This window comes from Elephantulus edwardii, unplaced genomic scaffold (genome assembly GCF_000299155.1).
Source record: "Elephantulus edwardii isolate Elephantulus edwardi_28Jun2011 unplaced genomic scaffold, EleEdw1.0 scaffold00096, whole genome shotgun sequence".
NCBI lineage: Eukaryota > Metazoa > Chordata > Mammalia > Macroscelidea > Macroscelididae > Elephantulus > Elephantulus edwardii.
In genome coordinates, this window is record NW_006399846.1 from 6,334,378 (window position 1) to 6,348,372 (window position 13,995).

The window sequence follows — 13,995 nt, forward strand, 5'->3', positions numbered from 1 at the left end:
CAGAAGAAGGTATCCTTTGCCAGATCTGGTGGAGTGTTTTTGTTTGGTTTGACTTTAGGTTATTCACCAACTTCTGAGACAGGCAGTTCTCAGCTCTCGGCAGCCACCATCTGTCTGTTAAAGGATTGCATGTGGCCTCCTCCCCAAAGGACATTTCCCATCCGCACCCCAGATCCTCCTGCTCTTACCTTGGCTCCTGTCTGGATTGATTACTTGCTGTCTTTTCTTCGTGGGCATTAGCTTCTGTGGCCCCACTTCAGCTGGAAGATCCTCTCCCCACTCCTCTGGGAGTTTGCACTTATGAAGCCCTCAGGCCAGCCCTGACTCCACAGCTCGTCTACGGTGGACCTTCCCTTCAAAGAGCAAGTGTGAGCACCACTTCCCCGGATATTTCCGTTCCACTACAGCCTTTTGAAAGAGACACTTCATTCCTACTTGGAGCCCTCCTTCCACCCAGGGCACCCCATCAAAAGCACCAAAAGCAGAGACATCCTCTTGCTTCACTCTCAAGTATATTTATTGAGCGCCCACAGGGTGCGTGGTCTATCTCAGGGTTCAGAGCCACGGTCTAATCAAAAGGAGACCAGAGCTAGTACAGAGAACATTTCATAACTGCTTAACATCTGTGAAGGTATAGGGGAAGGGGGGGGAACTAATCACAAAACAAATTCCTATTCAAAAGCAACAGAATCTCCTCTGAGAGTAATATAGATTCTACACACACGCGCGCACACAACATACACACACACACCCCTTCTGCATAAACACATAAGTATACCCACTGGGCTGTATATGCATGCATATACACCTGCTATGGGTAAAAACTAATATATATGCTGTAGGCACACACGCGCACGCACACACCACCACACAGATGGGTAATCTCGCTTATGCTATCAAAAACACTACGTCTCCAGGTTCTAGTGGAAGCAATCTGTCCTAGATGCCTGCAGCATGCAAAACTTGGAAGATCCAGAGATTCACAGTTAAGGAGGACAATGGGTATACATGTGTACTTTTCCATCCTTGGGGAACCAGCCACAACACTCAAGGTTGTTTCTTTGTTGGCGGTAACGAAGCCTTTGTGAAGGGCTCCCCGGGCAGAGCCCAGGAGCCGAGGTTCTCTGTCCAGAGGCAGGGCCCCCGGGAGCCCCGGTGAGTTCATCAATCTTCCAGGCAGAGTTTACAACTCCAGGTTTCAAGTGTGTAGTCCTGCAAACAGTTTCCCTTGGAACAAGTACGGCAGACCGTGGTGAGAATTTCTTTCCTCACTTGCTCTCTGCAACTTCCCACGTGTGCTAACGCATTTTGTAGTCATTAGATACAGATGTTTCACAGAGCTGTCCCTTAAAATCCAAGTCTACTGTGAAGTCGAGGTCTCGCTGCAAAGAAAGAGTCAGAACATTGGTCTGAGTAGGAAGTCGTGTCAAATTGATAGCCCACATAATTACCATGAGAGTGTCTGTTCAATTCTCCTAGCTGCCCTTTTACATGGTTTCTAAAATAGCTGGTCCTTGTTCTATGTTATCACACAACCGTTCAATAGTTTGGGCTTCTAATTGGCTTTCTCAACCATGACTATGCCTATATGGTTTCCTATGGTAAAAATATCCCCCTTTCTCCATGTTAATGCCCTACCTGTCTCAATTCCTGGCAAGCTCATGTGTGTGGAGTAGCACTGCATAGAACAAGATGTTCGGTGGTTTTCATCTCAAGGCCCCCAGGCAGCATGAACAGTTTGCACCAAAGAAGAAAGGCCTGGTGATGAGCTTCAATAAAGATTACAGCCAAGACAACTCTACAGAGCAGTTATTCTCTGGATCACATGGGTCTCCATGAGTCACACTGAGTGTCTGACAAGGCCCTTTCATTTTGTCTTGTTATCGTTTGTTTAAATCCTATAGTAGTAGATAAGCACTAACACATGAATTTGAACCACCAGCCTTTGTGCTATTATCTAGGTGCAAACTGTTCTATCCAAGAAACATTTTAACTGACCAGTTAGACTTCAGCAGCATGCACTAACACCCCACCCTGCTTGCCACACCACACATTGTTGTCAAGGAATTAATTTTGCTTGGATCTCCTACCAGTGCCCACAGTCAAGAAATCAAAATATATATTGCAATGAGCAAATTGACTTCCAAGGACTTCTCTCAAATCCTAAAGAGCAAGACTACTACTTTAAAGACCGAGATATATTTGACTTAAGCCATGGCTTCTCTCAACTGCCTCTTATGCATATGAAAGTCGGACTATGAGTACAGAAATAAGTAAGACTAAAGAATTCATGCCTTTGTATTTTGGTGTCAGTGAAAAGTATTCAATATACAATAACCAGCCAAAAGAACAAATAAATGTATCATGAAAAAAGTGCTGCCACAATGTTCTTGAGAAGGAGGGTATGAGACATACTTTGGATGTTTTATCAGGAGAGGCCAGTTCCTGGTGAAGGTTATCATGCACAGAAAAGTAGAGGATCAGCAAGATGAGGAAGACCCTCAAAGAGATGGACTGACACAGCTGTAATGAGGTAAGCACAGTGCAAGTTATGAGGGCAGTGCAGAATCAAGCCAGGTTTCCTCCTGGAGTCCATAGTAGGAGCTGATTTGATGGCTCCTAAAGACAATCCCATGGGACTTCCAGAAGAACAAATAAATGTGTCTTTTGGGGATAGTGCAGCCAGAGTGCTCCTTGGAAGCAAGGATGACAAAGCTCCATCTCTCATATTTTGGACATGTTGCTAAGAGAGGCTGCTCCTTGGAAAGCGTATCATGCTTGGAAAGATGGAAAGTCAGCGAGAGAGGAAGATCCCCAACAAGATAGACTAACACAGTGACTGCAGCAACGGGCTTAAGTGTGTTAGAGAAGATGAGACCAGCACAGGATAGAGGAGGGCTCAGGTCTGAACAACAGATTCATGCAAAAAAGCCAGAAAACACGTTGTTATGAGTCACACTCATTTCGATGGCACCTAACAATAAGAACTGTTCCAACCTACTGTCTTTTCACTGGATGATACCCTTGTGTGGTTCTCTCTGTAAGTGTGTTGTCATTTCCTTCCTGGCACATATAAAAACTAAACTCTATCTGTTTTCTGGTTTCTTTGCATAAGTCTCGCTTCCTCAGTTGTACCTAACAGACAATCTAAGACGCCCCCATATTCTTTTGGGTCAGACCTAAGATACGGCACCACAATCCTCCCTCCAACTTCCTCCTCATAGCACTAGGCATAAGTGGCTATATTGTGTTCTTAACATTTTCTAACTAAAGAGTTCCCCTCAAGAGCCTACAGGAGTCTATTCTGGTTCTTCATTATTCTCACAAGAAGTTCTTGGATTTCTAACTAAAATCTTTCCTGTTTTAATAGAAAAATGTTCCCTCTGATTTCATTTTGGAGAAAACAAAGTGGGTGGTTGAGTCTTCTGAGGCATAACCCTGAAAGCATTCTAGCGTCTTTTAATTCACATGCCCACACCCATGTGTGTTGCTCAGAGGGGATCACATGGCCTCCAACCCACCAGGCCAGCTGAAGGATGGAAGCCGATATCATTCTGGGCACAAAACCCCCCCCTGTTCTCTCTTGACCTAGCTCCTGCTAAAAGAGGTAAAACCTCTGGCAACATCCTCCATACCCAATGTCCCTCACATAAGACCTAAGAAGCTGTCATTAATGTAGAGTGTGTACAGAGAAGACCAAGAGAATCTAGCCCATGTGTTTTGATGGGCCAAGATTAGGATCCATTATTAGCAGGCATCTCCAAACCCAGATTCCTTCTGGAATCCTCAGTCAGTCTTCCTAATTGTGTGCAAGGCACTAAAAACCTTGGCAAGTGAGTCATTCACAGGAGCTCCGGAAGACTCAGCAACATGACCCTTTCTGACCCTGGCCCACACGGAGGCTACTCCCACACTCACCACATTTTTTAAAAAATTTATTTTAATGAAAGTTTACAGAGACTTTGGATTTCTGTTCATTCATTGTTGCACTTTTTTCCCTGCCCACCCCTCCCCTCAACTCGCTTTTCTCTTTGAAAAGAAGAAAAAAAAAGATTCTTTCATTGTTATTCAATCCCTCTCCCCAAGTCCACTCCACTATGCTATCTTCTTTCTGGACTCCTGTCATAACAATAATAGCTAATCATATATCCCTTTTAAACAGTTCTCTTCCTCATTTGTTTCGATGCAGTATACATTATTTATCCCATCTTTCTCAGTCTCCCCCCAACCCTATGTCAGCCTTCTTTTATAACAGTGGTATTATGCTGTATTTGTCTTTTTGTGACTGAGATATTTCACTCAGCATAATGTCCTCCAGGGTCACTCACCACGTTTTTGGCATTTGGTTTCATGGATATGGTCCCATAGATTTCTTCCCCCCTCCGGACAGTGAGGTAATCTTCTAAGTAGAAGACAGTCTGTTTCCAGTGGGTATAGGGGGCATCAGGAGCTGAGGGTGGAGCACAGGGGAAAAGGGAAGGAAAATCAGAAAAAGGACTATCTCCAGAAAGGCGAGGCCAGGAAGTCAGGTAGAAGTTTCTGGATTTCCTCTTCCATTTACTGAACATATGTGCTGAGTTAGGTGCTCAGTTCTCGTAGCCTGTCTGCAAATCCCACGTAAACCCCAATCTTCCCCAGAGATCTCACTTTGCCATCAAATTCACCGTCCTGCAGGATTACTGAGTTCAGCTAGAGGTCAAAGGAAAACCTGCCCCATGCAAGAAGTCTATTCCAAGAAGTGGGTGATGGAAATGTTTTCACCAGCTAAACTCATCTACACAAGTGAATCTCCAAATGCTACTGTCTTTAATGAATTCAACAGGGTATGACAAAGATTTGCAGAGCAGACCATCCAACCTCCATTTAAATGACATTATTTATATAATAACCTATTTACCCAGTTTCAGTAGTATTCTTTGTACTTGTTCCTCAATCCGACAAATACCTTTCCCCGTTTATTTATCTGTGCTCTGGAACAAAATCTAGCATGATTGGCCCAGTTTGCCATGGTTCACATGTGCCCTTGGATCACCTAACTATATAGAACTATCTAGAACATGATTATTTTCCACTGCACAACCCCAACGGTGGTCCACAGTTCACTCACCCTGCATGAATCAAAGCCACAGTGATGCTTGCCTCCTTCTGTATTTTTTTTAATTTATTTATTCCATCCATCTCCTCTCAGTACAATGGCATAATCTATAGCTAACTGTTCAGGTGTCCTGCATTTTGAGACATCTTCCTTGGTACCATCTGTCTTTGGAACACTTTTTTCTCCTTTTTTTAAAAAAAATGTGATTTGATTGAAAGTCTATAAAGCAAATTGATTTTTTATGCACATTTTGTTGTAAGCACACTTTTCCTAACTTTTTCCTATAGTTCCCATTTCCATCCATATAGTTTATCTTGTCTATTTGCCCTTATATGTGCTATTGACTATATTTCTTCAGTCCCTTTGGCACACCTGCCCTTTCTTTAGTGGTATTGGGTTGCTCCTTTCACAATTATCCAGACTCTTTTTTTCATTAGTCAAAGTCAATGTTCCTGGGAAGACTTCCTGACCATCCAGCCTGAGTGAGGAGCTTCCCACAGCACTCCAGACTTAGGTTATCACAGTGTTCTTCACTCCGTAGTATAAAAGTTTCCCGCCCTCCCCCCCACCATGGCTTAAAATCTCCAGGAATCCTCTCTGAGACTCCACTCTCCATTAGCGCAGGGGCCGTGGCAGCCTTGTCTAGTTACATCCTCAGTGCGTCCAGGAGACGCATCCATGGTGGATAAGTGAGTGATGGTGAGAGCGCTCTTATGGGCTCAGTTACCCTGGAGCCTTTGGAATCTATGGACTGCAAAACAACCCGTTTCGTAGCTAATTCTTCTTGGCCTTTCATGCTCTTACCTTTCTCCCACCAGGATGCAAGAGACACTAATGCTGCTGTCTAGGACACATGCTAAGATAAGAATGCTTGAGGGAAATGCAATGAATGTCTTTCAACCACTTCAAAATTTATCACATGGAACCACATGTAGCCACAGGGCTGCACAGTTTGGGGCTGGGGAGGGGGGAACGTAAATGGGAAGGACCTAGGCAAAAAGACAGGGTAATCCTGGGCAAGGGCCAATGGTGATTAATTTTATAAATCATAATACATGAGAATGATTGTATGTATAAAACATAATACATGAGCATGATTGCATGAAATACAATGTGAATGAAGAATAGTGTGAAACACAATGTATATGAACATTGTGAGCAAATCAATTAAAAAAGTTATCACACGGAAAATGTTATATGTGGCTTTGATGGCAGAACTAAAGCCTGTGTTTTACTGCTCCCAAGTTCATTGGTCCTTCCTAGAAAGCAGATTTTACAGTCACAAGGAAGAATGTTTCATAGAAACATTCACAAGAAAAGATGTTTCATAATCATATGAGCTATTCATGGTCCACTCCCAGAGGGTTCACATTACATTCATTTATAGATTTTGTCATGCACTATGTTGGATCTGGTGATCTCAAACACTTTTCAACCTCCTTCTTAAATGGTGGTAAAAAATTGAACAGTCTGCCTTTCTCATTGCCCTTTGTGATGAACTAGCTTGATCGAGTGTCAGTGGTTTGGATAAAGACTCATGTAGCCTTCAATGTGAGCATTTGGGAAATCAATGAAAGCTCAAGGTCACGGAGAGAAAGTGCAGCCTGTGCATTTGGAAGGGAGGAGGATAATGAACACGCAATCTGTGTTTCTCCAACCCTGGATTCCCAAACCCACCAGGCCTTCCTGGCCTCTAAGGCACACTGCTGTCTACAAACAAAATCCACCTGCTCCCAGCACCCTTCCTGCCAACTACATCTAAATAAATTGTCAAGAGAGTCTCTGGTATGCACAGAGAATGTCAGTGCATGACTGACAGCACTCTCACACCCACTTCCTCCTACACCAGCACAGACAGGTGTCTCTCCTATTCTTAAAGACCTGCAGGCAAGAGGACTCAAGCTGCTTCCTTCTGTCACCTAATCAGATCCTTATGAGACTCTCAGAGAGTAGGTGGGCTCACATTTACTGGTCACCAGTTCCAGGAGTTCTGCCTCTTAAGGAGACCCTGAAAGAGATGCCAGCCTTGTTGTTGTGTTATGTGCCATCGAGTCACTTGCAACTCATAGCTACACTATGTACAAGAGCCTTAAACCCTGCTCTATCTTATTCCAACCTCACTCTCTCTAACATACTTGCTACCATTACCCCAATCACTGAATCGATGCATCTCATTGAGGGGCTTGCTCTCTTGCACTGTCCCTCCACTCTCCCAAACATGATGTTCCTATCCAATGACTGGTCCCTCTATGCTACATGCCCAACGTATGTCAGACAAAGCTTTAGAATCATTGCCTCCAAGGAGCAGTCTGGTTTCACCCTCTCCAGGATCAATCTGTTTGTTTCCCGAGCAGTCCATGGTATATGCAACGCTTTTCTCCAGAACCACAGACCCAAAGGCATCAATTCTCTTTCTATCATCCCTAGTCACTGTCCAGCTCTTTGATGCATAGCGCACAATTGCAAAGACTAAGTTAGAGGAAAGTGGTGTTTTCCCTTGATAGATAGAGGGTTTTGCTGTTAATTCAAAGACCATACTTCTCTGGCTGTTTGAATCTATCAGCAGTTCCTGGGGGTGTAAAGGTAAGATGGGTAATTCTTTCCCACTTGATGTACAGCCTCGAGAAAAACAATGCAGGGTCAGTTTTGGGTCATTGTCAAAGGCTAAGAACTAACCCTCATCAATCACCTCATTTCAATCCTGGTGCTGTTATTATGATGATAAGTGCCATGGAATCCGTTTTGATCCACAGCAACTTTACGTGCAACAGAGCCCAGCACTGCTCAGCCCTGTGCCATCCTATGTTTGAGCCCCCTGTGGCAGCCATACTTTCAATTCATTTCATTAAGACCATTCTTCTTTTTCACTGATCCCTCTACTGTAAGGAGTCTGGCGTCCTTCCCTTGAGTCTGCTCTCTCCTGATAACATATCCTAAGTATGTGAATCAGAATCTCTCCATCCTCACCTCTGAGGAGTATAGTGGCTGTACTTCCAAGAGAGATTTTTTCCTAATACTTTATAAGACCATTATTGTAGAAATAGATACCTAGCAAACGTGTATGAGAATCTAAGGGGCGAGGGAGAGAGCAGAGGAGGTGAGGATGGGTGGAGGGGGCGGTAATCACAGGGTCACACAGGGTTGATGGGTGAAGGAAGGGGTGGGTTAAGGAAATAGGGGAAAATCAGTGTAAAAAACAACATATTCGAACTTCATAAGTACACCAGTATAAAATTTAAAAATAGAAAGAATGAATTTTTTTAAAAAAAATAAAGCAAACAAAAAGATGTGTCCTTTCTTCAGGCAGTCTCTAATGTATTTAATATTCTTTGCCCGCACCATTAATAGTCATTAAGAGTGTTTTTCTTTTTCATTTACACCTTGACAACAACACTCAGATACACATCTTTCATAATTTCAAACCATGTAGTGTTCCCTTGCTCTGTTCGCACAACAGCCTCTTGTTCTAGGTACAGGTTTCATACGAGCACAATTAAGTGTTCTGGAATTCCTGTTCTCCTCAATGTTGTCCATAACTTGTTAAAATGCAGTCATATGACTTTGCTTAATCAATAAGACACAAAAAGACATTCTTTTAGTATTCTGTACTTTCATCCAGGATTCATCTGAAATAAGCAATGATATTCCTGGTGTGAACAGCCTCTTCTAAATCCTACTTGAACTTCTGGCAGTTCTCTATCTATATACTGCTCTAGCCATTTTTGAATGATCGTCAGCAGTATTTTGCTTGCATGAGATATTAATGATATTGTTCTATAGTTTCCACATTAAGTTGGATCATCTTTCTTGGGAATGAGAACAAATATGGATCTCTCCTATTCAGTCAGTCAGATAGGTGTCCCCCAAATTTTCTGGCATAGACTGGTGAGTGCATCCAGGGCTGTCTCTGTTGGCTAAAACATGTCAATTGGTATCCCATTGGTTCCCGGAGCCTCATTTTATTGCCAATGCCTTCAGTGAAGCTTCAACTTCTTTCTTCACTACTATTGGCTCTTGTTTGTATGATATTTCCTGACTCTGTGTATTCCATCCATCTTCTTTTGATACTTCCTGGAACATTCAACATATTTCCTAAAGCATCTTGAGGCTTAAATGTGTTTTTCAGTTCTCTCAGTTTGAGAGATGCCAAGTGAGTTCTTCCCTTTTTACTCTCTGCACAATTACAGTACTTTGTATTGTACTCTGCACATTACAATACTTTGCTTTGTCTTCTCAAGCTGCCCTTTTAAATGATCTGTTCAGCTCTTTTATTTCAGCATTATTTCTCTTTGTTTTAGATCCTCAACCGTCTAGTAAAATATTCAGAGTATTTTCTGGCATGCATCAGGGTTGTATCTTTTCTCCATAACTATTTAATCTGTATACTGAATAAATTATTAAAGAAGCTGGACTCTATGAAGAAGAATGTGGAATCAGGATTGGAGGAAGACTCATCAATAACCTGCATTACACAGATGACACAATCTTGCTCACAGAAAGTGAGGAGGACTTGAAGCACTTGTTACAGATCAAAGAATACAGCCTCCAATATGGATTACATCTCTATATCAAGAAAACAAAAATTCTTACCACTGGACCAATAGGCAACATCACAGTAGATGAAGAAAAGATTGAAATTGTCAACTATTTTCTCTTACTTAGACCCACTGGGAAAGTCTTCAGTCTAAATCATCGAAGAACCATCATTTCTGAGGACTAATGGACACTTTATTTAGGCCAGCGTCTTTCCAATCACTTGCTATGCATCTGAGAGCTGGACAATGGATAAGGATGACAGAAGAAGACTTGAGGTCTATGAGCTATAGTGTTGCAGAACTGTACTGAATATACCATAAACTACCAAAAGAACAGATACATCTTGGAGAAAGCACGACCAGAGTGCTTTATGTAGGCAAAGATGATAAAGCTTCGTCTCACATACTTTGGGTATGTTGATAGGAGAGGCTGTTCTTTGGAGAGTGACATCATGCTTCTTAAGGTGGAGGGATGGTGAAGGAGAAGATGACTCTTAACCAGGTCAGCTGAACAGTGAGTGCAGGCATGGGCTTCAGTGTGCCAGAGATTGTGAGGCTGGCACAGGATGGGATAAGGTCCAGAACTATTGTATATCGGGTGACTATGAGTTGTACTTTATGAAACCTAACAGCAAAAACAACCAACACTATAATCCAAAAGCATCTATTCTTCTTCCATCTTCTTCATTCATGTGCAACTTTCACATGTATGGAGTGGTAACTGAAAATACCATGGCTTGGGTCAGGTGCACATCAGTCATCAAAGTGATATCTTTCTTTTTTAACCCTTTAAAAGGGTCTTTTGCAGCAAATTTGCTTAATGTAATAATTTATTTGGTTTCCTGACTGATGTTCCCATGGGCATTGATTGTGGATTCAAGGACAGCCAACTTTTGGCAACTTCTATCGTCTCACCACTGGGCCAATTGGCAGCATCAGGATGGATGGTGAAGAGATTGAGATTGTACACAGCTTTAGTTTGCTTGGTTCCACAGTCAACAGTCTTGGCACCAGCAGCCAGGAAATTAAAAGGCGCATTGCCGTGGGAAAGTCTGCTGTTAGGGACCTCTCCAAAGTACTGAAGTGCAACGATATCAGTCTGGAGACTAAGGTGTGTCTGATACATGCCATAGTCTTTGCAATAACTTGCTATGCATCAGAGAGTTGGATAATGACTAGGGATGATAGAAGGAGAATTGATGCCTTTGAGTTGTGGTGTTGGAGAAGAGTGTCGAATATACCAGGGACTGCTAAGAAAACAAACAGGTTTGTCCTGGAGAGGGTGAGGCTAGGCTGCTCCTTGGAGGCAATGATTCTGAAGCTTTGTCTGACATAATTTAGACATGTTGCAAGTAGGGACCAGTCCTTGGAGAGGGACATCATGTTTGGGAGGGTAGAGGGAAAGTACAGGGGAGGAAACTGTCAATGAGATGGATTGATTCAGTGACTAGGGTAATAGGGGTGGGTGTATCAGAGATAGTGAGATTGGCACAGGACAGGGCAGAGTTTAGGGCTGTTGTACATGGGGTTGCTATGAATCCCAGGCAACTCAAAGGCATGTAACAGCAATAACAACAACCATGCTGTTATGTATTGGCCCAACTGGGAAGATTTTTGTTTTCTTTATGTTGAAGTGTAAGGAGATAGTATATAATATGTTGAGCTGCTGACCAAAAGGTGAGCATTTCCAACCCAAAAGCATCTCTGAGGTATAAAGTTAGGCAGTCTCTTCTTGTAAAGACTGCCAGCTTCAGAAACTTGATGAAATGTCACTCTAAGTTGGACTAAACTCAATGGTAGTGGTGTTTTAGCGAAGAGAGGGGATGCATAGCCAATAAAATACAGGCCATGAAAGGACAAATACTGCATAAAACCACTGTTCTAACACAGGACTGACATGGGGCTTGAAAAGATTGGATAGACAATGAAGACTGCACTGGAACAGATGAAGAAAAAACTGTTTAAAAGTAATATATAAGTAGGCATAATTTGTATAACAGAAGTCCAGAATAAGAGGTCCATTTGCAAAGCAGACTTGGGGAGAGGTGGGGAGGAGAAAGGAAATTGTGCAACAATGAATGGATCTTTTTTTTTTTTAAGTGAATTGGGGAAGGGGAGAAAATGTGCAACAATGAATGAATGAAAATCCAACTTTTCTGCAAAGTTTCGTTAAAAATAACAATTAAAAAAGAAAATACAGGCAATCGTCTTTTGTTACGCTCTGATTTCCACCAAGATCCATCTCACAGCAGCAATGACCTCTCTCATTCTGTATCTTTTTCTGAATCTGGCTTTGTTGATGTACTGCTGTAACCATTTGTTGTTGCTGCTGCTGTTGTTACTTTGAGCAAAATTTTACTTGCATATGACATTAAGGGAATTATTCAATCGTTTCCACATTCTGAGTCCACAAGCCATGGACTAAATGTCTAAGCTAGATTTACTAATCCTGGTCCTTCATCTTGGAAGCACAAAGTTGTCCAGAAGAAATATGTTATAATTCTGAGATTTTAATGCTAAGTGCACAATTCCGTAATTGTGGGTGGTTTAGAGAGTTAGAGACTTGTCAAAAGTTATTTTTCCATCTTCTCCAACTTGATGCAGATACAGTTGAAATATCTGCACAATGCCAGTTTTCCACATCTAGCATCTCTTGGTAGATATAATGGAAACAACATTTAATTATAAAAAAATAGACCTGGGATCGAGTCCAAAGTCTATCCAACACACACTTTGTAGTATATTTATTCTTTGATCTTGTCCTCTTTTGTTGCATTTGTAATATGTACAACCAATCCATAACCTTTTTTTTAAAATTGCACTTACTTATTTATGCCAATCATGAACTTTTCCTGACTTCTGTACCCATACCTTTGATGACGATAACCTGGACATGCTGTCAATCATAATCCTGTCCAGATTTTCTTTGTTCTCTACTATATGTATGAAAGTCATGGCTATGGTTTGGTGAACTTCTTCAGTTACATGATGATGGTTCCATCCTCCAAGATGATTGTTTTTGTCTTGATTCTGTTTAAAACTTAAAAAAGAGTCTCTGTAGAATATGTTTTAATCTGGGATTTTTCTCCCACCCCACAAATAACATATATTAGGGAGCTCCACTGGCCTAGTCCATAGATAGTTGTGTTGCTAACCCAAAGGGCATGCCTCTCCAGGAGGCCAAATACAAAAGCAGGTTCTCAGGAGAAAGATGAGTAATTTCCTCTTGTAAAAGTTACAGCTTGAGAAATCCAGTGAAGGGTCAACTATGAGTTAATTCTGTCTTGACAACGATGAGTTTGTTACGTTTTTGATGCATGCATTGGCATAGTTATTCACAGGTGTCCCTTTCATTATCAAAGCTGTCCTTTATTGAAAGATAAATTATATGATCACCTTGTCTATAACAAGCTCTAATGGCCTAGTGGTAAGAAGTTATACTGTCAATCCAAAGGCTGGATCAAATTTACCAGTTGCTCTGTGGAAGAAAGATGGGCAATCTCCTCATGTACAATTTACAACCTCTGAGAACCCACTGGAGGATCATCTCTGAGTCAGTTTTAACTACATGGTACATAATACAACTACCTATAACATAGTATACCCATAGTTTTAGGTAGTGTATAAGAGTTTCCATTCAGAGGCACTTGGTGTTTGTAAATAGAAAAGTCTTAACCTGGAACCTTTAACTCTATTGTAAAATCTTGACATGAGTCTGGAATTCACGCTGGATTTTAGAAGTTGTCTTTCCTAACAGCAGTTCCTTCAACCTGGATGCTAACCTAATCACACTCCTTAAGGAAGACATTCTTTTTTCTCTGAGGTCTGGCAGGTACAAGATACCAAAATCTATTTGCAAAGGCCCTTTGCACTATAGTCAAACGCATGTGAGACATAATAGCTTGTGCCTGCAGGGTCTTGACACACAGCATCGTTAGTAAATCTTTATAATGGACTCCTAGAAGTGAGTATGTTGAGGAGGCAATCTTACTAAAAGGGTATATTAGAACAACTTGCCCCACCACCACCCTGAGGGTGATCCTGTAATAAACGTAATACCATATATCTTCAGCCAATCATGTAATCCCATTTATATCTTACCCATCTATTCTGATAAAACTCTTGCTACTAGCATTCAATCCCCTTGATTGTGATTATTAAGTCAGTTATGAATTTTGCATTAATAATGTTTAGTTTCTGATCCAACTATTTAAAAATGTATCCTTCTTCAGTGTCTGGCAGGGTGGCCTTTGTCACTGTGAATCTGGGCATCCTCTTGATCTGGGCCACCCTGATCCTTCAATAAAGCCCTTCCCTGTTACTTTAAGCAGCCTCTGTAATGTTGTTTTAAGGCAATAGTTACTT

At 41.7% G+C, this 13,995-nt stretch overlaps 1 protein-coding gene across 1 annotated transcript in view; it reads right to left on the reverse strand.

Annotated features, from left to right (window-relative positions):
• Positions 1-504: 504 nt before the first annotated feature.
• Positions 505-13,995, reverse strand: part of PRMT8 (protein arginine methyltransferase 8) — a 168,832-nt gene continuing 155,341 nt past the window's right edge. The window contains exons 9-10 of the mRNA XM_006891302.1: positions 4,329-4,450; positions 505-1,382 (exon numbers count right to left, since the gene is read on the reverse strand). Coding sequence (XP_006891364.1) covers positions 1,299-1,382; positions 4,329-4,450 — 206 coding nt within the window. The 3' untranslated portion in view covers positions 505-1,298. The remainder of the gene's footprint in view (positions 1,383-4,328; positions 4,451-13,995) is intronic.